Source organism: Rhinolophus sinicus, chromosome 18, assembly GCF_057876585.1.
Source record: "Rhinolophus sinicus isolate RSI-liver-muscle chromosome 18, RSI-T2T, whole genome shotgun sequence".
Lineage (NCBI taxonomy): Eukaryota > Metazoa > Chordata > Mammalia > Chiroptera > Rhinolophidae > Rhinolophus > Rhinolophus sinicus.
In genome coordinates this window covers 23474661-23501078 of record NC_142518.1, presented here as the reverse complement: position 1 = coordinate 23501078, position 26418 = coordinate 23474661, and the positions used below count along the sequence as shown (strand labels likewise).

Below are 26418 nucleotides of genomic sequence, written 5' to 3'. Positions count from 1 at the left end.
AAGTGGAAAGGCCCTGGATGGTATTTTTAATATTATTGCAAGTCTCAATTCCAGGCTCAGCTTTTCCTCCCTGTGCAGAGTTCTATATTGTTCTTTTTAATATCCGTCTTCAGTTCTGTGTCCCTTATTTCATCCTATGCTGATACACTTGTAGAATCTGAGCTCATTTGAGGATCCCTGTATGGTGGGATGCATCTTGTGATACACCACCCTTTTTAAAAAATTGTCGCTGGGATCATTTGCTATTGTGTTGTCAAAATTTTATTCTTGAAAGCTCCCCAAGCCTCTAGAGATACTTTTTCCTTTGAAAATGTAAAATCATGGGATTGCTACATGTTTTTCCCTTCTTAATCTCATAAATATACCACGCCATGTGCGCACACACAGACACACAGACACACACACAGACACACACACAGACACACACACAGACACACACACACACACACTTTCCTGAAAGGTGGAGGTCACTCTACTTGTCTTACAGATTGTCCAAATTGATAATCATATATGAGGATAAAAGGGTAAATAGTATATAGTAGCCCTGATAGTTCACTATGTCTGTCCCCATATAACCTGAATAGTTTTCTAAACCCTTTTAAATTCTGTCTGCAAGTGACTGAGATTTGGCAATCAGCCTTTCTTAGTTCTTCTCTTGTATAAGAAACATCTATATGTACTATGTGAAGTGGAAGATAAATAATTTAAATTTGTTGGGTATCTTCATTGTTAAATGGCTAAGGTAGTGTTTAAGTGAGGAGACATAAACACTTGAAAATGATGTTTATATTTCTTAATAGAAGTAAAATTTATATAAGATGAAAACAGATTTATCTGGGAGGGAAGGAAGAGTGTATTCTTAGATGATATTTGAACCTGTTAAATTTATTTCATCATTTCAATCTGTCAGGATACTTTGTGTAATATTCAGATCCTGCCATGTAATTTATTTTTCATGCTTTCTTGCTCTGTATAGCTATCAAGTATATGAGGAAGTATGGAAGGATTTACAGAACTGGAAAACACATACGTAGTGTGTTCAATCTAAGTTTGTCAACTGATTTTACTCATAAAACCAACACCTTAATAAAAAGAACATTCCCATCACCTCATGCCACCATCCAGTCAATTCCTACCCCTATAGGTACTTATTGTTCTGATTCTGTCACCATAGATTAGTTTTGTCTGTTCTCAAATTCATATGAATGAAATCATGCACTAAGTACTATTTTGATCAACATACTATTGTTGAGAGTATTCATCCATTTTGTGAGTATATTGGTAGTTCATTCCTTTTTATTGTTGGTTAGTATTCCATTGTATAAATATGCCACAATTTGTTTGTCTATTCTGTTGATAGATGTTCAGGCTGCTTTCAGTTTGAGGACATCATGAAAAAAGGTGCTATGAGTGTTTGTACAAGTGTTTTCGTGAGCATATGTTTCCATTTGTTTTGGGTAAATATTAGGAGTGGAATGGCTGGGTCAAATGTTTCTAAGATACTGAAAAATAGGTTTCTAAAGCAGTTGTACCATTTTACACTTCCACCAGTGATTGTGAAGAGCTCTATTTGCTCTAAATCCTCACCAACATTTAATCTTAACAATTCTTTTCATTCTTGCCATTTTATAGGATAGGAAATGGTATCTTGTTGTGTTTTGATTTGTATCACTGATGACTAACCAATTGAACATAGTTTCATGTAATTCTTGGCCATTCATGAACAGAGATCACGTGTGTTCAAGACAGTGCCCTTCTTACTGGGTGAAACTAATACCGTGTTTCTTTGAAAAGAAGACCTAGCCAGACCATCAGCTCTAATGCGTCTTTTGGAGCAAAAATTAAGACCTGGTCTTATAAAACATATAATATAATATAACATAATATAATATAATGTAATTATAATATAATTATAATATAATATACTTATAATCTAATATAATTATAATATAATATACTTATAATATATAATACCAGGTCTTATAATAATTTTTGCTCCAAAAGATGCATGAGAGCTGATGGTCTGGCTGTGTCTTATTTTTGGGGAAACAGTATTGTTTTGAGGTCATGGGTATAACTTGGAAATTGGGAATGACGGACATTTTCCTACTTGGTTTCTTTCCCTTTAATTTTCTCTGAAGACTATTGCAGAACAGGCTGCTGCTTCGGCAGCAATGAATTTACTTTGTAAAAGCACTGCTCCATGCCCAACCCTATTGCTAATATAAAGTGCTGAACTTGTCATTATCTTTGACCAGCTGCTGAAGATAATCCCTTCAGAGCCATCAGCACTAACTGGTTAATTAGAAGTTTACTAGGTATTTAAAAATACAGAAATATGACTTAACCGTGATTTGTACCACCTGGGCTATGCTCATTCATTTAGTCGTTTAGTCAACAAACTTTTACTGATTAACATTGTAGAAAACTCAGAAAATGTAATGTCCCTGCACTAAAGATGCTCATAAACTTCCAATCAATATAAAGATGTTTAATTTGATACAGACCATGAGAAACATCTTCAAGTAGACACAAAAAATGTGCAGTAGGATTTTACAGGATAGATAACTTCTATTTGAAAATATATTCATAACTGAGAGTATTGGGGGTGTGTCTTCATTTATCCACTTAACAAATGTATTTTGAGCATTACCACTTAGCAGGCATGTTGCTAGGCACTAGAAAGAGCACAAAGTGATGATTTCTGCCCTCATGGATCTCATAATCTAGTGGATTGGAGTGGAAGGATTACATAAGTAAAAATGAAGGCATTCATGATGGAGGAAAGGGTGAAGATCTGGAGAATGGCTAAGGTATCACTGTGAGTTGTGCAGTTGTTCTGTAGCATGGATGAAGAATTGGAGAGTCATTTTGAGAAGCCTAGAAAGGTTGCTCTCAGGAATGCTATGAGGTTCTGAATGTTATCTAAGCTATTTGGACTTCATGAGGCAGGTACTGAGGCTTCCGTATGAATGTTTGAGCAGGAAATTCATGACAGACTATCCATCAGGAGGATTCATCTGGAAAGAATATGTAGGATGTTTGGGCATGAGAAAGGTCGAGGAAACACAATTAGGAAGATGTATTACTAACTTAGGTGAAGTGTGGTGAACGATGAGACTGGGGAGAATGACATGATGGAATCAATTGGGCAAGAGATATAGCAGTTGGCATCAGTAGGACTTGGATCGGGGAAAAAGAAAGGGATAAAACACAGGTGAACTGGTGGTTTCCGGCCTAGTAAGTGGGAGAATACAGATGTCATTTAAATAAAGAGTGAAGTCAACAAGAGAAACCAGCTTCAGAATGATGTTAATGTTGACTTGCTAATGTTTTATTTGAGGTTTAAGTCAAATGGAAATATGTTGAAATGCTAGGCAATAGTTAAGAAGGAAGCTTCACTAGAGGTAAAAAAATTTAGAAACTATGGTGTAGATGCCTGACCACTGCAGTGTACAACTGAAGCTGAAGATGAATAATAATGAATGTCAGCTATAATTTTATATATATATGTATAACTTATATATATATATGTATAACATATATATATGTATAACTTTATATATATATAAGTTATATATATATATAACTTATATATATAATTATATTTATACATATATATATAGTCACAGGATGTGGAGTACAGCATAAGGAATAGAGTCAGGGAATTGTAACAACTATATACGATGTCAGAGGGGTAGTAGGTTGGGGGAGGGAGGTTGTCACTTTGTGAGGGGTGTAAATGTCTATTACATTGTTTTTTATACCTGAAACTAACAAAAAAAATGTCATGGGGATGTAATGTACAACATAGGAAATATAGTCAATAATATTGTAATAACGTGGTACGGTGTCAGATGGTTACAGGACTTATCATAGTGATCATTCCATCCTATCTTAATTGTCCTCTCAATCTTGTCCCCAACTGTGACAAGGAACATGTCATAGGGTATGGCATAGTAGAAGCAGTTTTGTGGATACTACATTTTTGCAATTACACGAATATTTTTATTTATCAAAAAATTTTAGAAACATTAACATTTGATCATTGAGTCTTTCCCTCTACACAAATTAGATTTATAAGGAGGTCAAAATCACTCCTGTTGGTTTTCATCTCTTTTTTACAACTATATCCGATCTTTTAAGGATTCACATGGATAATCCTGGAAGTTTTAACAGAAGACTTGCTGAAGTCCTCTGACTGTTTTGTTCTTACAATCCTCTGGTTTGTACGTAGTGCAATAAGGTACGAATTGTTGACATTGTAAAAATATGCTAATGATGGAGAGAATCCATTCTTGTTCCTAATTTGTCTGATTTCCAGGGGATATGCTCAGTCAACAAGAATACATGATTTTTTTCATATCATCTTTCCTTCTCATCTAATTCTGTGAAAGAGAGGAACATTACCATACAACAGATAATGAGTTGCAAAATAAGAAAGAAAGCTGCCCTCCGAAATGAAGGCTTAGAAAAAGGAGTAGCTTTGGTTTAATGCCTGCGTAAATTAACAAGAGGGACGCAGAAGGCTTAGTGATGTCCAACACGTGCTTAGAGAGGATGTCTTGGTGGGGGGTGGGGGAGTTCTACAATCTAAGCTAAATGTTTAAAATCAATTAGTTGATGTTAGGCACAGAGATCTGTTTTTTATCCCTCTTTGTCTTATTTCTGGTCCTTCCCATTCTCAAGAGCCTGAGAAACTAAACCTTACCTTGATAACTTGCTATTTGTGGTAAGAGAAGAGACTTTGTAAAACACATTTTTTTAAACACACTTATTTTTTAATGTCTCTTTTCCATACTTGGGTGTTGGATGTATTTCAAAATTTTACTTTTGAACCATTCAAGAATAATGTAATATCTTGCTTAGTTTTATGCACAATTTGTTAGTGAATATTTCTTGAGCAATTATTAAGGTAAGCCGTGTCCAATAGTGCCTGGTAATACAAGGAATGGAAAAAAAAACTGCCTGCAGGCATGTATAATCTTAATTATCACAATCTCTGTCTTTTTTTGACCACCTCCCCAAACCCAGATACATATAGGGGTGCACACACAATTATACACACAGAATTAATTGGTCTATCTTGTTTGCATAGCATCTCACATAGCTGCACTATAATACAACGTTGTATGTAGTTATTTGCTCTCCTCCATTAAATGGAGTATTGACATGAAAATACAAGCTTATTTATCAATGTAGAGACATCAGATACAGAGTAGTCACGAAACTATTTGAACAAGTTGCCTATGTTAGTCATTTAGAGATTATGCCATAGCTAAAGCACGTAGAATTCCTTTGAGTACAGAAGAGGAGTTTGTTAAGGGACAAGTTTAATTCCTGATCTTTTCAAGAGCAGCATGAATATATTTTTACATCATCTCTGTCCATTGATTTTTGTTTAGTGGTGGGTGGATGGACGTTAGGATGGGTAGATATAAGCTGCTCTTTTTTTTCAAATATTCTGGGGAATCATGCTCCCTCTCAACTTTCTACATTATGCTCTGTGCATTGTGAGACTGATTGCCAGCAAAATGGAAATAGAATGTAGCATTCTAGAGACATAGCAAGGCTCAATAATGGCATCATTGCTGTCATTTTCTTATGTTGCAATTGTCATGCTGATATTCAGGAAGTCCCAAATATATTTAGATTCTGAATGTTACCTTTGAAGTTATCTGTAATGTTTTCAATGAACATGGAGAATCCAACCACATTCAGTGCCAGAGCCACATCACAAACCTAGCCTTGGCTCTGCCAAGAACGATCTCAGTTATATTTTCAGCCATAATTTTTCCTCTGAGGTTCAGTCCAGTATTGCCAACTGCCCAGCTGATATCCTTTCCTCCACCCACATCTCCAGTGAATGGCTAAATCCTAGCTCTTTACCTCTCAGACAGCACTTGGTTCCATCCACTGGTATCATTGTCTCCCCAATCCACACTATCGTCTCCCCTCACCTTAACTACATTGATAACTCCTATTTGGTCTCCCTACTTCTACTCCAGAACTTCTCCAATCTATTCCTTCTCCTGAAACCAACGATGACCAGCACCTAGCATAGTGTCTGGCTGATAGGAGGCAATTAACAAATAGTTGTTTACTCAGGAATGACTCACTGAGTGAAAATATTCGGTAAGCATGGCAAGTACCAATATGGATCTACAACTTTTCAGAGCCAATGAGATTAAACCTTTTAATCAAACATGTCCAGTCCTTAATTGCATTTACACATCATCTTGCTTTTCAGAAACAATACTGTTGCTTTTTCCATGCACCCACTGCATCATTTCTAGCCACCAAATGGCTTTTGAATAAATATTTGTATGGCTCCAAATTGATGTAACACCTCTAGAAAGAAGAATAAAGAATTTTAGAATAATCTGTGTCTCCTTTTAAATATTCTGTTTTAAGAGCCAGTGGGTTCTTTTGTTTGTTTGGTTGTTTTTTTGTTTGTTTGTTTGTTTGGTTATGTGCAGTATGGTCTATAATGAAATATCTTACATGTTTTCAAAACCATCCTAGTAATTATGTAGATAGAAGTTTATGCCCAAAATCTTCTGTTCTATTACCAGAATCACTTAATAAGCAAACATGGTCATAGACAAGATGCTTCTTTTGATCATCCAACAGGTCAATTTGTTTTCTTAACACATCTAAGTAAATGGAAAGTAGAACAGCTCTTAAATGTTCCCATCTTGTTCTCCCGAAGATCTAATGAATGATTTAGAAGCCAAGAATGAATGAATAAGTCCGTGAACCTAGAGAAGCCTAGCATTGATTTTAACAAAGTGAAGTCCATTAACTTTGCAAAGTTTTGTATTACACTTTACAATGACAGTTTTCTTTAAAGCCTGGGCCACTAATTCAAATGCCTTCAGAGAATGGCAGAATACACGTATGCCCCACCAAAAGGCATTCAAACTATTTAAGTTCTAATGCCAGAACATGTCTGAGGACAGATTTAGCTTGCAGACTTCAGTTTCACATCCAAAGGCAGAGATTTAACAACATAACATACTTTTTTTCACCGTTGGAATCTCTGCTTCAAATTGAGGAATAGATGTTTTGGTGGGTTTTGTTTTGGTTTTTGGTTTTTGGTTTGTGTGTGTGTGTGTGTATGTGTGTGTGTGATTTTTTGTTTGTTTGTTTTTTGCTGGAGGCATCATTTCTTGGGGGGAAAAAGAAAAAAGAAGTTTGAGACAGTCTTACAAAGCATGTAGTACTTAAAGCACTTTATGATGGATGCATTTGTTACGTTAATAACAGTGATAATAATGAATGTATATATCACTGATATAGATGAAATAAACACATCCATAGGAAATTTCATTGTAATTTGATATTAGGTAAATGTCCCATTTTTAAAAATCACCACTGTACAAAATTTCCCTTTAGTTCATTGGCAGGATGTTTGCTTTAGAAAAAGAACAGTCTAATCTAGTTTCAGGAGGAATTATCATTATTCTTTTATGGCAAACATTATCAGGAGCAGATGGGGAATTGTAGCAATGAGCATATCTCCTATTATGCCACACAAGAAAAAGAAGGATGTACACAGAGGGATATAGATGAAATCTAACAAGACCCCCTCCTATTTCCCACTCCCGTAACAAACTGGAAAAAAAAATGGTTTCAGCATTATTATTAGTGGGACATAACAAATATTTACTGAAATGCAAATAAAATGAGACTAGGAGAAAGAATAAGCTTAAAAAGTACATTTTACTTTTGATCATTTGTGGAGGCTGATCCTCTGTGATTTGATTTACTTTGCTAATTATTAATAAAAGATCTGTATGTCCTTAGATACAAGTTGAATCTGAGGTACAATTCACATTTGGAGACATATCCTGTTTCCCCGAAAATTAATATAAGACCCGGTATTATATCATATCATATCACATTATATTATATAACACCCGGTCTTATATTGTAGTAAAATAAGACCAGGTCTTATATTTTTTGCTCCAAAAGATGCATTAGAGTTGATTGTCCGGCTAGGTTTTATTTTGGGGGGAAACATGGTATGTTATGGTCAAAAGAAGAAAAAACTCCTTCAGTATTATTTAATCCTCAGCTGTAAAGTCTGCTACACAGTACAAATATTTTATAAATACCTATACAAAGGAGGGGTCCTCAGCTCTCCCTGGGCTCTTAAAAGGCTCAGTAGAAGAGGGAACGTTAAGCTGAGCATTACAGATGAGTAATGAGTTTGACCTGAAAAGCTTAGCGGGTTAGTCAAGGAAGTAGCAAGCCATTCAGTTTCACTGGGAGTTGGAGCTAAGGTTGAAAGTGGGGAGCAGCAGAAAATCAGGCTGCAAAGGCAGAGAGGAGAAGAGGCCCTTTAGACCTTCTCTGGTAGGCTGATGTTTGGACTTCCCCTTGGAGTTAATAGGTAGGCATCATGCTTGATCTCCTCATTCCGGGCTCTTGACCTTGGCCTTGATTTTCAACTCCTACAAGTTTCATTCTTTACTCAAAAATTGCCATTACTGTAAGGCATTTTTCACTTTTTTTCGATCCTTCCTGTTTTTTTATACACTGTTTTTTCCATTCTTGCCTCTCTTTCACTCTTTGGAACTCCTGGATTTCCCAGATTTCAGCCATCCGTCCATCCTTGTCACTATCCTCATGAGATGCTCTCACATGGTCATCAGGTCTTCTACCAGGACAGAATCACCCAGTCCATGAATGGGCTAGGTTAAATGTGTCCTGTTGCTGAGTCTTCTATTTGTCTTGGGCATTTGGCCACGTGTGTTACTTCCTTACAAAAATTCATCATCTGATAAAAGTTGAAAGATACTTTCTGGAGCATATTAAGAACTCTGAAGACAGGGTGACTATATAGTCTAAGAATTAACATGAGAGGCAACCTTGTTTAATTTATCTTTGAGAAAAGGAGCAGAGATTATTTTTCAGTCTCTTACTTGAATTCTAGAAACTGACAAAGATAAGCAATGGGAATAATCTTAAGCAGGACAGAAAGAGTAGCACCATAGGTAAAAGATAACATGTCATATTGGTATGAAATTACACCATAAAATTCTATCTGCCAGTTTTTACACATGTCTGTAAGGTTCATATTATTACATATTTTCACTTGACCAATGGGTAAACTGAGTCAACGATTGATCTGTCTCAAAATAAATTATTAACAAAATTATAAGGAAATAACAGGATTGGAACTGTGACAAATTGCTTATTCAGTGAGGTTTGTTTTTCTCTCTTGTTTCCCTTAGTCTTTGTTTTTAATTTTATTTATTGGGGTGACACTAGTTAATAAAATTATATAGGTTTCAAGTGTACAATTCTGTAATACATCACCTATATGTGACATTGTGTGCTCACCACCCAAAGTCAGTTCTCCTTCCATCACCATATATTTGAACCCCTTTACCCTCTTCTACCACTCCCCTCCCCCCGTACCCTCTGATGACCACTAAACTGTTGCCTGTGTCTGAGTTTTTGTCCCAATCACTTTTTATCTCTTCTATTTTCCTATTCTGCCTAGTTGGGGATACTTTGCGTATTCTTTATCTCCCACGTAGCGTATCCAATTTGTCATTGTACAATTTCTCATACCTGCTTCTTAGCTTATTCTTTTTCTTCATTTGTCACATTTTGTTTTCCATTTATTGTGTTTTCATATAGTTTTGAAAAGTTTTGAGAACACACTTCTTATATTTGTACAATGTTTTTGTATAAAGTATACTGGGTTCTTTATCTCGTATTATTAACTCTATGCAAAAGTTGCAGGTCTTCCTTGCCTGTAATTCTTCCCTTCCCTCACTTTGACCAGGCTTGAAGGATTTAGATATGTGTGTCATTTTCTATAATTCAGGGACATTTCTCAATTTGAAAACATACAAGAAGTTGAGAAGAATGCAATAATTCTAAAACATGTCCCCTCTTGCTCACTTGCCCCCTCCACGTGTCTCTCGCCTACCCTTTCTTTAATAATATATCTGTTTTGTACACCTTTGTCCTCTGACCGCAAGAGATTATAATTCAGTCTGCTTAGGGTAGAATTCTGGGCTTTTATCTTTTGAAAAAACTCTCTAGGGGAGTCTGATAGGCAGTGCTCATTAAGAAGGATGCTTTAATATGGGAATCAAAACACAACGAGCTTTCTAACTATAATGAATAATCCAATAGATTTAATTATGATTTTCTTTCTGTCCCAAACTAAGACTGGATGTTAATTGCCAGAGAAACAGATAAGGATAACTATGACAACAGAAGATTAATATGATATCAAAGCTTGAAAATTTCACTGTAGTGATTAATTTAGTACTTAAAATGTTTAAAAGCTATAGAATTAAAATCAATTCATTTTCCATTAACTGAATAAAGTTGATTGAGGTTTTACATTGAATTTTGTGAATCAAATTTTATTTTCTTTGGGCTCAGAAGCTAACTGTAAAACACCATGTACCAATTTTTACTTCCTGTTTTGATCCATTATTTTGCTGTCTTCAGCTTTATTACTGAAAATGCTCTTGAAGTAGATTATACACTGTAAATACTTCTGATTACAAAATCTTCTCACAGAAACGGTGTAGACTATTAATGAGCTCTTCTTTCACAAAATTCAAAAAATCTGAAGACCCTGATTTGGTACTTTATGTAAATGAGATTTAGATCTGACCATTTAAAATTATTGCTTCATTCTTAGCAATTCACTTCTCTTCTCTGGGAAATAGAAATAATAAAAACCTTTGTTGATTCTACAATTAGGTTGGAAAAGTCACTCTATCCATCCGCCTTGAAGTGGAAGGGCCAAAATAAAAAATGCAAAGCAAAGGGGCTAAGATAAAAATTTTGAAGCAGCTTTGGTTGATAGCATTGGAAACCAGCAGGAGGAATTCTTTGATTACTTAATAAAGATTCAGAAGGCATTTACTCTATCATCTTACTACTCAATGTATTGTTCCTGGACCAGCAATGTCAGCATCCCCATGAAGCTTGTAAGAAGTGGAGAATTTTGGGCCCTCGAAAGACCTACTTAATGAGAATTATCAGTTTAACAAGATCTCTAAGAGATTCTTGTACATGTTCAAGTTTGAGGTGCACTAATATAGCACACATCTAATAGATGCTCCATGCATTTTTAAAACGTATTACTAATAGTTGGGGGTATTGGACACTATTGGGAGTACACATTAGAGTCACAATCTTTATCCTCTAACTGCTTCCCTGACTTCTATTTTAGGCAGAGATCTCCCATTTCTCTAGTCATTCATGATGCATGATCCAGCTAGTTTCCAAATCCTGTTGATTCTGCCTTAACAGTTCATGTTCCCCCTAGCCTTTCCTTTCTGGTGTACTGTCAAAACTCTACTTATAGCCCCAATACGTATCTCTCCGAATCTTGTCCTAGCTCTTTTGCCTGTGTCCCTGCCTTCACATTAGCCTAAACTCGGCTTCATAATTATCCAGAAACACAGCTCTAGCTCTGACTTTCCTGTATTTAAATCTTAGGTCATTTTCTGTTGCCCAGATATGTACTCCTGATCAGATCATGGAAACTGCATGCCATACGCCTTGCCTTCTGCCATCCCTTCTCCCTCCTGACCTTCTATGTGCCTAAGGCCTACCCATTTTTTAAATTCCAAATTCCCCCCAGAGAGCTTTCCTGTTCATCTTTCCACTGAGATCATCCCTCTTCTGATGTCACACATATTGAACACATTGCTTTCTCTATCCTACTGTATACAGATGGTGTAACAAATTAACCTTTGCAACTGTGTTTAATCTCTTCAACTAGATTCCACACTGCCTAAAACCTCGAAAACTGTACTTATTTCTTCAAATCTCTAGGATACCCAATGACAAGTATTGATACAAATGATACCATGGTGATAATGACACTGAACTGTTCCATCCTCCCTCCTTCTCTTCTCCCCCACTTCCTTTCTGTATAGATTCATGTATTCACTCAACAGATACTCATTGAAACCTCTCATACACCAGATATTGTACTAAACATCAGTCCTATTCACTCACAAATAGGTCACGATCTCTGACCTCAAGGAATATATGGCATAATAGGAATATAGACACAGTTTGTTATGGATAGGTACACCAATGACTCAAAATGACTGCCACATGCAACACCGACCTGAACAGGTGATAAACAATGAGAGTAAGTATCGGAGCGAAGTCAACTAGTTGCAAGGAAATAGCACATGTTTACTAGAGCATGTCTGATGCACATTTAAGAGAGTATGGTCGGGCAAGCTTATGAGTAGTTCAATAACTGTGCATAGTTTTATATTCATTGTTCGGTACTGTGTCCCTGGAGTAGTGGCTTGTTACCATTTTTTGCTGATATGTTGAGTCTTTGAACTGCTAAAGTTATACTACCAAAAGTTCTATTGAAAATACTACACAATAGCACTAAAAAAAAAGTACCACAAAGTTTATGTGGAATGAGAGTTTAAAGGAGACTCGACCCAATCTCAGAAGACCTGCATTCATTCATTTGGCAAGTATGTTCTGAAATTTACTATGTACTTGGCATTGGGTCAAGGGACAGGGGAATATAAAAATATTAGATAATTAGAATCAGGTCTATCCGGAAAATGTTCTGCATACCGACTTTATCCCATTAGTACATAAAGATGTGGGAGTCCTTTAGATTTAAATATGCTAGGTATCTCAAGTTCTCATATTACTTCATTTTCTAAATTTCACATTTAGTACTGGGTTATTTTAATTGCCTTACAAATTCTAGATTAACTTATTTTAGAAAAAAAATGGTAGCGTGCCATTTTTATTTAACGGTTAAAAAGCGTTTTTGTTTTTATGCATATTTGGTTGTAATAATCTCTTTTTTAATGGAACAACTTTTTTTCCTGACATTCTTCTCTTAAAATTTAATTCAGGGTAAAAAAGAGAAGATACTTAAGTTTGGCACCATCAATGACTCATAAAAATGTTCTGGTGGCTATAGATCATTTCTTAATTTATTGCTGTACCTTAGGGATTTCTTGATAGGCTGCCTCTGAAAGCAATTACTTCTTAGTTTTATCATGCAAGATGCATTGATGGAAACAGAATTTGAAGTAAATTTTTTTTATTATAATTTATTGGGATGGCAATGGTTAGTAAAATTACATATGTTTCAAGTGTACACTTGTGTAATGGATTTTGAGATTATTATGCTAAGTGAAATAAATCACACAGAAAAAGTCGAGAACCATATGACTTCACTGATATGTGGGATATAAAACTGAAAGCAACAAAGAAACAAGACTAAAAAATAAAGAAACAAAAAGCTCATAGACACAGACAATAGTTTAGTGGTTACCAGAGGGTAAGGGGAGAGGGAATGGTAGATGAGGAAATACATTTCATTCTAATATAGTAATAAATTTTTGTTTAAGTATTTCTAGAGGTTTGTTTTTTTTCTTTGTTTCTTAATAGCTAAACTATGTATTTTCTTTTTCACCTCTCATACTGACAGTCACTAAGACATCCAAATACTTTTTCACGTTTAAATTTTACAACACTTCATAGACTATTAAACACAGAACATCCTTGTGGGGACAAGAAATCGAACTTGCTCTTGAAAAGGTTCCCAACTAATTGATTTGTAGGACATTATAACAACCTCTAGCTGACAAGCTTTACAAATATAAAAACTGGAGCTGCCCTGAGAGGGCGCTTTTTTTACTGACACATGAAAGGTACCTTTCTGTCTTGTATCCTTTGGATATAAGCATGTCAGTTTCATAGAGAAACTTTCCCATGGAGCTTTTTGATTTTTTTCTTTCCCAGCAGAACTGCATGTGGCAGCACATTGTTGAATCTTTTCTCAAATAAAAGGACATGGGGCTTCATTTTTGTTTTGCCTTTTTGGTATCTTACAGGAACTCCAGGATGGCATCGGGCAGCGGCAAACTGTTGTCAGAGTATTGAATGCAACTGGGGAAGAGATAATTCAACAGTCCTCAAAAACAGATGCCAGTATTCTACAAGAAAAATTGGGAAGCCTGAATCTACGGTGGCAGGAGGTCTGCAAACAGCTGGCAGAAAGAAAAAAGAGGTAGGGTAACAGATAAAATAGGAATTCTCAAATTTAGCAGAGCTATTTAAGCTGTCCTTAAAAAAAGATTTTGTGAAAGATTAGAACCAGGATGAAAGGAACTAACGTTAAGCAGCCCATCAACAGTTCATCAATAGCAATAATGAATTTTTAATTTATTTCTCATATATTGAAATGTGTCACTGTTGCCACTTAAGTAGACAGTGCTTTTCTGCTATTTTAAACTTTCAAGTTTTTTTCAAATCACATGATTGTTTACATATGACTGTCTTCAGTATATTCCAACTTTAACAAGCTGAATTTCAATGATTTTTTTAAAAGAAGATGAGAAAAATGATAAAAGACTGTTTTGTAGGAAAGACTGGTCTTTGGCTGGATATTTTAACAGCTTCAAATGTGACTATACTGCTGAAAAACATGATAGTAATATTTACCTTCAAGTCCCACTGCATTTGTTAGTGCATTCTTGGAGAGAGACTTGGGCCAAAAATGTTCAAATCTAAAGGGGAGAATAAAATCTCCAAAAGGTTATTGTTGAATTCAGCCATCATTTAACTTTCCCTTGGAATGCACTGAAAGCACAGAAAGCCAAGTGTATGCTGCTGTAGTTGGAAGGCATCGATATTTTCATAAATGGGATTGTTACATTATGCTTCCAGTTTTTGGTGCTAATGTTTCCTGTTTCATAATGGAGGACTTGGCCTTTATTTAGCAAATGAGACTGTGCTTGTGAACAACGAAAACTCCGTTCTCCTGCCAAGCTCTTGCTTCCTACCTGTCAACTACATAATAGGTGGATTTTAATATTCAGAAAGCTAAACTGACTCAGTGATGAACATCTTGGGTGGGGAGGCATTAGACAGATTTTGGAATTATGCCCGTTGTCTTTCCCCACCTCCTCTCACTGCCTTGGCTCATATTGCATTATTTAGCAGGTAGATAGACTTCATAGTCCAAAACGGACATGTTAGTTCACATACATGCCTTGCTAAAGTTAAAAAAATAATACCATCATCTAAAAAACATTTGTATTTAAAAACTTGGTTCAGAAAATATATAATTTAAGATGTTATCTTAAAATGTGTATACATTTTTTGGCACCCCCCAGTGAAAATGCAAAATAAAGACCCAAACATTGTAGTTAAACTGCTTCCTTGGGAAAGTTATATACTTTTTCCCAAGTTAAAATCCTTCTATTAAACACACAACTATCCCATTATTTAAATAACTGATATGTTTACACTCTGAACAGGTTTAAACCTGTATAAAGTCATTTCTGAACTAGACACAAATCTAGTCTAAAATAAGATGTTAAGAAATGAGAAGGTTAAGAAAAATTGAGTAACATGCTATAAAAAATATCTTGAATTCATAAAATGGATTACATTTATTGGAGGATTGTTTTTCTTTATTATATGTAAAGTATCGTTTCTCACTTTTAAATATCTTACTCAAAGTATTTAAATAGAGCATATTAATGTTTTCTCTGATAACTCTTTTGCACCTGAATTTTAAAGTCCTGTTATCTGTCATTGATGTCCAAATGCAGATTAAAACATAAATGAAGATAGAGCGATATGCCTATTTTACCAGATAAGCTCTAAAATTTTAGATCCTTGTAAGTTTATAAGGAAGTGTATACCACTGACTCTGTTGTGAAATATTACACAAATTGTAGGTTAATTACAGCTAGGGATTTGGCTGTAATTGGTTAGAAAAATGTTTCCCATTTAAACATTTTGACCTACATCAAGTATTATACTTTTGTGCTTTAAAAAGTCAAGATCAGCTTCCTTGAGGGTTTTTTTTTTTTCTTTTTAACTCAGCTTTGAAAATTGTCAACTTCACGCTACATTTTTAAAATAAATGTTAGTATATTTAAATTTCCACTGAGATCAGTTTTGTGTCACACTTCCTCAGGATTTTTGTATCATTTGAATTTTATGATATATAAAAAAGTAATAAAATATACTCACAGCTATTTCCAAGCACCCAGTAGCAAATAAAGTAAAAATAAATAAAATAATATTTCATAAACAATATGTTAACCTAACAATTATGGGAGGGTTGTAATCATAAAAGTATTATTAATCAATGGCATGTTTTCAGTGCAACCCAAGCAGAAGTTAGAAGGAAATGGAAGTTGTTTGTTGCACAGGTGAAAAATAAGATGACTATTCAAATTGAAGAAAGTATTCTTAGTTTGCAGTGTTCTTGGAACACAGCTGCTAAAAGTATTTAATGATTCTTAGTCTACATACACATATGAAAGTATATAATTTAAGCAAAAAAAGTCCTCAAAAACTATTTGTGGCATTACAGTTATATAATTTTTAAGCCTTCTCTTTGAAAACGCAAGAAAACAGAAATATTTGAGAAGGAAATCCTCAGAAAAATTCAAATAGCAGTGGACATCCATTAAGGTTAGTCTATGTTGGAAATAAATGATGTGTAAAATATAGTCAATTAGCTGTGCAATTTAAGGTAGAAAATTCACTGTTGCCTCAATTATGTAGCAGAGGAGCTGGATAACATTTGTAGGTTTAAGCCTGATAGTAATAAGTTTAATGATGGCTTAGCCACCAAAATACTTTGTAAATGACGAAGATGCAAATGGCAACCTGTGGGCCATAGGTTAAAACAAAGCAAGCCTGGCTATGCAATTTTTAAGCCCTGGTCCATTGATAGAATATAAGGGGTGCCATGAGCTTTAATAGGGATAAAATATTGCCTCTTTGTTGAGCATTCCCTTGCGTTTTGAATATTAGCAACAAGCCAGAGGAATACTAGCAGTACCTGTGAAATCATAGATATTTTCATATCTCATTAGAGTCTGTATAAATATCTCAAAATATTGTCCATGCTTATCACTACTTCAAAACTGCAGTAGTTATTAGATATGCCACAAGATCTTATTAATGTGTTAATAATAAACAAGCACATGTATTACTATATCAGATTTGTTTTTCTAATAGATTTTAACTGTATTTCATTACAATTGGCTTCCTTTGGAGTCCTGTGTGTTTTATATTCTGGACTTAAAAACGTTATTCTGAGAAGGTTTCACCAGATTGCCAACATGGCCCTTGCGTAAAAATGATCTTAACTTTTTCTAGCCAGCTATTTGTCTGCCCAGTTCTCAATCTCATGTACTGTGCTTTCAGTCCTTTCTTTCAATGGCACAATCGCTGTTCTCATACACTCCTTTTTTTCCCTGGAGTTTTCCAGCAGATGTACCAGTCAAGAGAATTGGGTAGGCAGGCCTGCGAGCAATGCTTGCTGGCAAAATAGGAAAGGGTGTTTTGCTTAGAATAATGTCAGTTTATAAAAGATTGAAAAGAAGTGGAAAGCAAGGTCATAGGAACTGGAATCCCTAAATTGAGGAATCTCTGAATCATAACCCATAGCAATAAAAAATGATCTCAAGAGATTATCTCTCCTCTTCCCTTTAGACAAATGTGATATTACTTCCCCCATTTCACAAATGTGGCAATTATTATGCTAGCATATATTGAGGAATAACAGTTTCAAATGACACCTGATTGAAAATATTGCTGGAAATTTTTCCCGATTTTTTTCTAGTGAAAAATTCCAAGCATGTGGAAAAGTTGAAAAAAGTAACATAATAGTACCCATATACCCTCCTGTACTTATTTCCTAGATTCGACAATTAAGATTTTGTCATAAATGCTTTTTCTTCCTTACCTCCTTCATATCTGCCTTTCTGTAATATAGGAAATAATACATATATACACACAGACACTCTCTCTCTCTCTCTCTCTCTCTCTCTCTCTCTCTCTCTCTCACACACACACACACACACACACACACACACACAATATTTTTTTATGTTTTTAACATTTGCAAGTGAGTTATAAACACCCTTATACTTCACCCCTAACTACTCCAGTATGCATGTTCTAAGAATAGCAGCATGTCATATATAACCATGCTTATTTATCAAGCTCAAGAAAATTAAAAATAATACCACATTATTACTTAATACCCTGCCGATATCCAAATTTCCCCAGTGGTTCCAAAAAGTCACGTATAAGCTTTTTTTTCAGTACCAGTAACCCATCATGTCTCATGCATTGCATTTGGTTTTGTAGCAGAGAAAAGAACCTTTTTCCTCTATCCTTCTTCGGTTCAGTTTTAGAGCCTGCAAGTTAAACTGACAAAAGCCACATTAATAAAAGAAAAGGCATACACATTTCATTTGATGTTAATATTTTTGTGTGGCATGAGGGGCTTCATGGAATGCAAGTGAAAACCCCGAAAAGTGGTACACCTAAGAGCTTATATACCATTTTAACAAACAGCAATGCAGTGTAGGGACAGACCAAGACAAAGGAAATGAGCTTTGGGCTTCTAGGGATGATATATTGTAGGAAGGTAAGTATGGTATATGGGGAAACTAATGGAATACAAGGGTTATTTCAGTAAGATTTCTTTATGCAGATTCAATGCTGTCTTCAGTGATAAAAAGTCGTCTCCTATTCCTGATACAGGAGAGGGGGGGTTACCCTCAGAAAGGGAAATGTATACCCTACCTTTAGGCAGAAACACAGAATAGTAGAGACCTTTTCCTGTGTTTGCTGTTTCTCAGTTGCCTTCAGCTCAAAATAATCCTTATGCTGAAGTGGCATATTTTGGGGTGGCATTTTCTGATCCCCTTCAGTTATTATGTTTCTTCAGTCCCTTTTATTCTAAAACAGCTCTCCCACCTCTTTTTTTTTTCTTTTTACTGATATTGACATTTGAAGGAGTCCAGTACAATATGCTAAAAAAAAAAAAAAATCTCACCTCTCCGTTTTCCTTATTTGTTGTAAACCGGAAGTTGGGTTCTAGATGAGACTTGAAAAATGCAAGTCAAATGTTTTAGCAAGAATATTTCATACAGGATGCTGTGTACTTCATATCACACTGGGAGATGCATAATACAAGGTAGTCCTTCTAAGTGATGCCACGTTAATGTGGTCACATTTAGATCTTGAATTGTAATGTGACATTTTTTTTCTTTGAAATTAGCAAGTCATCTTATGGCTTTAATATCCATTGCTGATTCTTCCCTATCTCAATTATTACATTGGGATTGCAAAATGACGATTTTTCTAATTCTGACTTGATCCTACAAGCTGATTTCTTCTTTAAAAGCACACACAAAAGAAAAGCTTTCTTTTTTCTCTTTCTCTGATGTCAATATGGACATGTGCATTCTTATTTATTCAATATGTTATAGTGAATTACAGTTATTCTTCTTAATGCTCACCTTGAGCAAATTTGACCAGTGTTTCCTTAAATATCCCAGGATCACTTTACATTTTCCCTGCCCCAGGTTTGGAATCAACCATTTCTCCAAGGGTCTTTGGTTTCTTTTAGTGGTATATAGAAACCAATATCTGGGCAGTAACCCCTTCTCAAAGGAATACTGCTACCTTTCTGGAAAGCCATCCTAGAGGAAAAAAAAATTTTCACATAACTCTCTCAAGGACATAAAAATCTCTTTCCGAATACATCAGTTCCCAGGAAGGGTAGGCATATTAAAAGCCCTTATGTGTAAGATTTCATGTAAAATCAGTAACTTCTTATTCATTTCAATGCCTCTATTTCTGAAATTTGGGAGTAAAGTTTACCTGTGTATAATCTATGCTAGTTTGCCAAGGAAATTAATGGTGTAAATAAGCTAATGGGAGGCATTCCTAAATGTACTTAAGGGAAGAAATTGTTTTTTAAAGACCTTAGCTCATTGTTTGCATGCAAATGGATGCTGTTAATTAGAAATGAGCCTTATCGAATTCATTAAAGTAGGCCTAGTAGGACCTCTTCTTGAAAATCTCCATTAGCAATTCATATTACTCTATGTACCCTTTGTAAGACAACCGTTTTCTCTTAAGTCTTCTTTCATTTTGGTTTCTCACTAATTCAGACTCCCCTAACAAAATTGCCTTCCGTATAGCACCTTTATTTTCTACAAAATGAAAATTAAAAAGTTTAATATAATTCAAAAGTCTCTTTGCAGCGTATGTCATCTTTTAAATGTACCCAGCATGTCCGAGTAAACCAGGGCTACAAGCCTTCTAGAACATTCACTCTTTGTCCCCAGGATCTCTCCAGCCCTAACTCTAGTCTCCCTGCTCTGTACTTGAACTTCCCAGGTTTCTCATCACAGATTTGGTTTGACTCTGACTCTCTCTTCATTCAGCCCAGAGTTTGCAGACAGAGTGCCCACAGGCTGAATCTGACTTGGAAAACATGCGATGCTTTTACTTAGTCACTGTTTGGTAATAATTGCCGACATTTAAAAATTGAGAGGCTTTACCTATATTTTTCTATATATGGATTTTTGTCTACTTTTGAAAACTGAGATCTGACTACTGGGTGCTCATTCCCACATTCTCTCCAGGCACCATTAGCGACAACTGAGTAACAGATGTTTCAGACTCTTGCTACTCAAAGTGTGGTCTCTGGACCAGTGCACACACATCACCTGGGAGTTGCTAAGAAATGCAGAATCTAATAAATCATAGTCAGCATTTTAACAAGATTCCCAGGTAATTCATGTGCACATTAAAGTTTGAGAAGCACTGATTTGAGCAAGCAAGCTTTTTTTTTTTCAGTTTGCCATACCTGTCCCACCTCAGCCATTTATATTAATTGCTTTCCCATAGACATTTGAATTTATAATACTTCATATAAACCCTTGTATAATGATGACGGTGATGGTGGTGGTGACAGCGCTTATTAATGCCAGGCGCGGTTCCAAGTGCTTTACATAGCTCATATAACCTTCATAACAACTCTGTTCTTATTTCCATTTTTACAGAAGGGCAGTTGGGGCCCAGACTACTCAAGTTCTTTTGCCCAGGATCACATGACTAGCAAGTGTTTGAACCAGGATGTTAACCTAGAAACTCTGATTCCATGTCCTTAACTCTCGTTCCGATTTTGCATTACTTATCATAGCTTTGGCCTTTAGCACTCTCTAGGATACACTTCCAGTTTCTGCCCAGCGACTTCTCAGTTCCCAAGCCCATCCCCTTCGCTGGCCATGCTTAGTAGCAAGGGACTAGGACGTGAAGTATGATCTGACCTATCTTTCCAACCGTGGTCTCCATCATTTCCACTATTTCAGCTTGTGTCTCAAGCATAAAAGGACTTGAAGTTTTGGGTCCATCAGCTTTTGCAAAAACCATTCACTTTTTGAGGTTGAATGGCCTTTCCCCTTATTTTTTCTCAAAATCTTACCCATCCTCCAAAACCCAACTGAAGTGCTATTTTGTCCACGAATGGTATCTGCTCTTCTCTTGTAGACGTAGTTTGTTCCCTTAAGTTCTTCTTGCTCCTTTTCAGAAAACTCACATAACATTTTACATACCGCGTTTCCCCGAAAATAAGACCTAACCCTTACACGTAGGCCCCTTACATAACCGGAAAAGAAGCCATAGCATGATTTTTCAGGATGACATCCCCTGAACATAAGCCCTAATGTGTCTTTTGGAGCAAAAATTAATATAAGACCGGTCTTATTTTCGGGGAAACACAGTATCTACCTTGTATCATACCTATGTATGTTTTATTTTCCCCAGCAAGATTGAAAGCTTCATGAGGGCAAGGCAATACCTTACTCTCATTTCTATAAACCCACAATACTTAGTAGAAAATCTAATGCAGTGTACATGACCAAAAATATTTTCTGAATTTATTAAACAGTAAGAATTTTTATGCTCATTGAAATTAAACTAAGCATTTAAATCTTTACATTTGACATTGTTACATAGGTTAAAAATAGATCTACAGAGCCATTTTTAAATGTTTTTCTAATTATCACATTTCCAAGGATACATTTTTAGTTCTGGAAGTTGGACTTAATCAATTCTAATCTTAAAAAGGAAGAAGTCAGGTTAAAAATTCACATTTAACTGTTCTCCAGAATTTGGTACTCTTAAGAGACAAACGGCTTCAATTTCCATAGCTATTTACTCCAGAAAGAAGCTTTTCTAGTCTCACATTTTGTGCATTTATTTATGTCAGTCTTACAGTGTCACAATGAATAAATTCTAGGTGAATTAAATAAGAATTAGCCTTGAAACGGTATTTTATCCTCATCCAATCTATAACCACAAGATGTTGTAGATGCAATCTCTATCGCCAAAGAGCTATTTTTAGAATGATCTGAGAGGATCATACAGATATTATTTTCCACAGGTGTCTATGGAAAAGCTGGTCTCTTCCCATCTGTTCTCTGATGAGTCTTGAAAAGCTTTCAAGGACATTCATAATTCTTCATCAAAAGACTATGAAAAATTAGCTTCTGAGTTAATCTTTTTATGTCATATTTTATTCTTTGAAACTTGGCAAGTTTAATGAAACTGACTAGCTGGAGCCAAACATGCTGTCAGCTTGGCTGGTACTGACAATATCACTCTCTGTAGATACACAAGTGAATGCACTTTATTTATGGTTTTGCATGAACTTTTATGGGGCTGGCAAAGTAGGAGTTAGAGAGAGTGTGTTAGGGAGGATGATCTCTGGATGGCATGACTCAAATGAAAAATAGAATTGTACACTTGAAACCTATGTGGCTTTGTTGACCATTGTCACCCAAATAAATTTTAATTAAAAAGAAATGAATGGACATGCCACAGAGGAAAAGACATATGAGCCAAATTAGTGAAAGAAGAAAGAGTTCGCTACACTGACGGAGTACATGCAGTTCAGTATAAAGGAGTTCTCTTAAACCTCCATTTAATTTCATTCATCTAATTATCCTAAGCTCTTCATTCTATATGTAAAACCAGCTGCCCAATGCCTATGCCAAACTGCATGCTGGATATTAGTAATCTACATGTTTTTGAAAGTTTTTCAAGTAGCCTTCCTGGAACCACATACCTTCCCTCGCACCATTTAAGAGGATGGTTTCCAACAGTCAACCATGTTTTGTTCCCAACCTGTTTATGCAAGGCATTCTTGCTTTGATAATCCATTTAATTAAAAATTACATAAACTAATAAATAGGAATGTAAAGGGAAAGAACTGTGGTTTCTGTGAACACTAAGTCAAATGCTTTGGAAGAGTTGATAAAGGTGATCAGCACAAAAGAATTCTCTTCAATTAGATGTAGATGAGGTGACTATTTAAGATTGGGGGTAGAGGGTAGAAACCACAAAAATCTGGAAGGATTTTGCATTTAAATTCTCAGTTTAGATTCTTTCTCAGTAAAGTACAGTTTCTAAAATGTACTTTAAAGAAACGAACATTAAAATCCTAGGTAAATAGATGATGAAATATAGGAGGGTTTTATGCAAGAAAGAATACACTGAACTTCAGTCAATGGACCCTTACTCCAGGAAAAATCTTGTACCTCATACCAAATGAATTGCAAATTAATGTCCATCGATATGTTCTAAAAGAAAATAAAATGTTTAATTGTGTATAAATGATTTTGTGTAATCCCTCCAATTTAACAATATTTGTCTAAAAACTGCCTATCCATTCATCCTAATTAAGGTTGATAACAGAATTTCTCTTGTATATCTAGAAGACCAAATATCTTGTGGTGATAAATAGAACAATCAAGATGGGCCAGGTAAAGGCAGATTTTGTATCTCAAAAATACTTTTTTCTGGGGTGGAGTGGAGGGATGTTGGAACGTTTTTAAAAAGTTTAGATTTGGGACCATGTAGGCTCCTTACATAATTGAGCTCAGGGTGAAATGAAGAGGGTAAGACGGGCAGCAGGACAACTCGAGTAGTTTTGTAGCATTTCAGATTAGGGACAATGAATTTATGAGCAGATTAAAACTTGTAAAGATGTGAGAGATTCAAGATATTCAATAGATGAAAGTAAAATAACTTGGTAATTGTTTAGACGAGATAGTAGGGTGAAGAAGGGAGGCATTCTAGGATGACCCCTTCCCCACATTTCTGGCTTGGGGAACCAGCTCAATGGAGTACTGTCAGCTAGGATAGGGAATACCAAGGCGAGTACCCAGTTGGAAAGAGTCATGCAAATTAGATGTAAAACTTGGACTATAATAGGTTTGAGGATTCTGTGGAATATCTAAAACAAAGTGGTCAGAAAACATGATTTTGATGCGTAATTCTGAACATTAGAGGGAAGACAAGGCTGAAGACATTGAGTGACTTTTTCTTTTCTCACATGAGAGATGGTGGCAATCCTGAAGAACTAACTGATTCTCCCTGAGATCCCTTTCTCATGCCATTTACTTACTAGCTGGTAAACAAAACAGAGTTCCCAGAGAACATACTAACCAATAAGCACTACTGGGGAGAAGGGACTCAGGTGTCAGGCAGCTACTGTGACAGATGAGTACTAGTGGTGACTAATGAACAAAGCTAATGTGTGTGATCTCCAGTGGGCCACAGACTACCACCCTTTACTATCACAAATCAGAAAGGTTGGTGAACAAAATATTGGGGATAGATCAGGAGAATGTATCGATTACAGAATACAGGGAAATAAATTCAAAGTTCCCATCCTACTGATTGCAGATCAGAATAAATGTTTCCTATATATATTTGGGACATCCTAGTGAAAGAAACGATGTCTACAAGCATATTTAAAGCATGGATACAGTGTTCAGTGAAATTCAGATGGTCAATGCAGAGGTAGCTAGAAGGCCTTGTAACAGGAAAAACAAGCCCAAAGCAAAGCACGCCACAGTAAGACTCCACACTAAGGGTCCTGTAAATGCACTCTCCCTTTAAGGTTACCGCTATCTGAAATCTGCCTATTGTCATCCATGTGACTTGACAGTAGCTACATCTGGGCCCCACCATTTTCTTAAAACAGGCCAAATGGCATTTTGCATTTTTTTATTTTCTTTTTGGTGAGGAAACTCAAATTGTGTCCTGTGAGACATGTTTCACCTTACAAGCAATAATTTCCAAGGTGTGTTTTATAAAGGAATACAATATTCACAGGTCAGTAAACCATCTTTGTGCACAAATGAAAACCCAAAGTCCTGGGATAAAAGTTTGTTGATCACTTTATTGATTCCTTTCCTGTTTTTTTAAAAATATATTTTTAATTTTTAATTACAGTTGACATACAGTATTACATTAGTTTCAGGTGTACAACTTAATAATTAGACATTTATATAGCTTACGAAGTGATCACCCGAATAAATCTGGTACCCATCTGACACCATACACAGTTATTATAATATGATTGACTATATTCCTTATGCTGTACTTTACATCCCCATGATTATTTGTAACTACCAATTTGTACTTCTTAATCCGTTTCCCTTTTTCACTCATCCTCCTAACCCCCTTCCCATCTGGCAGTCATCAAAATGTTTTCTGTAGGCATGAGTTTCTGTTTTGTTCATTTATTTTGTACTTTTGATTCCACATATAAGTGAAATCATGTGGCATTTATCTTTCTCTGTCTGAATTACTCCACTCAGCACAGTACCCCCTAGGTCCATCCATGTTGTTGCAGATGGCAAGATTTCATTCTTTTTTATGCCCAAGTACTATCCCGTTGTATATATGTACCACCTCTTCTTTATCCATTCATCCGTTGATGGGCACTGAGGTTGACTCCATATCTTCACTATTACAAATAATGTTGCAATGAACATATGGATGCATATGTCCCTTCAAAGTTGTGTTTTGGAGTTTTTTGGATAAATACGCAGAAGTGGGATTACTGGGTCCTTCTCTGTCTCTTGTTATAGCCTTTGTTTTAAAGTCTATTTTTTATTTTTGTTTTCATTTTCATGAGATATCTTTTTTCCATACCTTTACTTTCAGTCTGTGTGTGTCTTTGAATCTGAAGCAAGTCTCTTGTAGGCAGCATATGTGAGGGTCTTGTTTTCTTATCCATTCATCCACCCTGTGTCTTTTGACTGGAGTATTTAATCCATTTACATTTAAAGTAATTGTTGATACATATGTAGTTGTTGCCATTTTATTGTTCATATTTTTATGTTTTTTTTCTTTCGTCTTAAAGAACTCCTTCTAAGATTTCTTGTAATTCTGGTTTGGTTTTGGTTAATTCCTTTAGCTTTTTCTTGTCTGGGAAGCTCTTTATCTGTCTATTCTAAATAGTAACTTTGCTGGGTAGACTAATCTTGGCTGTAGGTCCTTGCTTTTTATCTTTTTGAGTATTTCCTGCCAGTCCCTTCTGGCCTATGAAGTTTCTGTTGAGAAATCAGCTAACAGTTTTATGGGAGCTCCCTTGTAGGTAACTAACTCCTTTTCTCTTGCTGCTTTTAAGATTCTCTCTTTGTCTTTAACTTTTGGCATTTTAATTATGATGTGTGTTGCTGTGGGCCTCTTTGGGTTCTTCTTGTTTGGGACTCTGTGCTTCCTGGGCTTGTATGTCTATTTCCA

At 35.6% G+C, this 26418-nt stretch overlaps 1 protein-coding gene across 8 annotated transcripts in view; it reads left to right on the top strand.

The window, feature by feature from the left end:
- DMD (dystrophin) overlaps positions 1 to 26418 on the top strand; it is a 2122179-nt gene that overhangs the window by 1290607 nt on the left and 805154 nt on the right. For all 8 annotated transcript variants that reach the window (XM_074323910.2, XM_074323908.2, XM_074323912.2 and 5 more), the window contains one exon: positions 13878 to 14053. In XM_074323910.2, coding sequence (XP_074180011.2) covers positions 13878 to 14053 — 176 coding nt within the window. The remainder of the gene's footprint in view (positions 1 to 13877; positions 14054 to 26418) is intronic.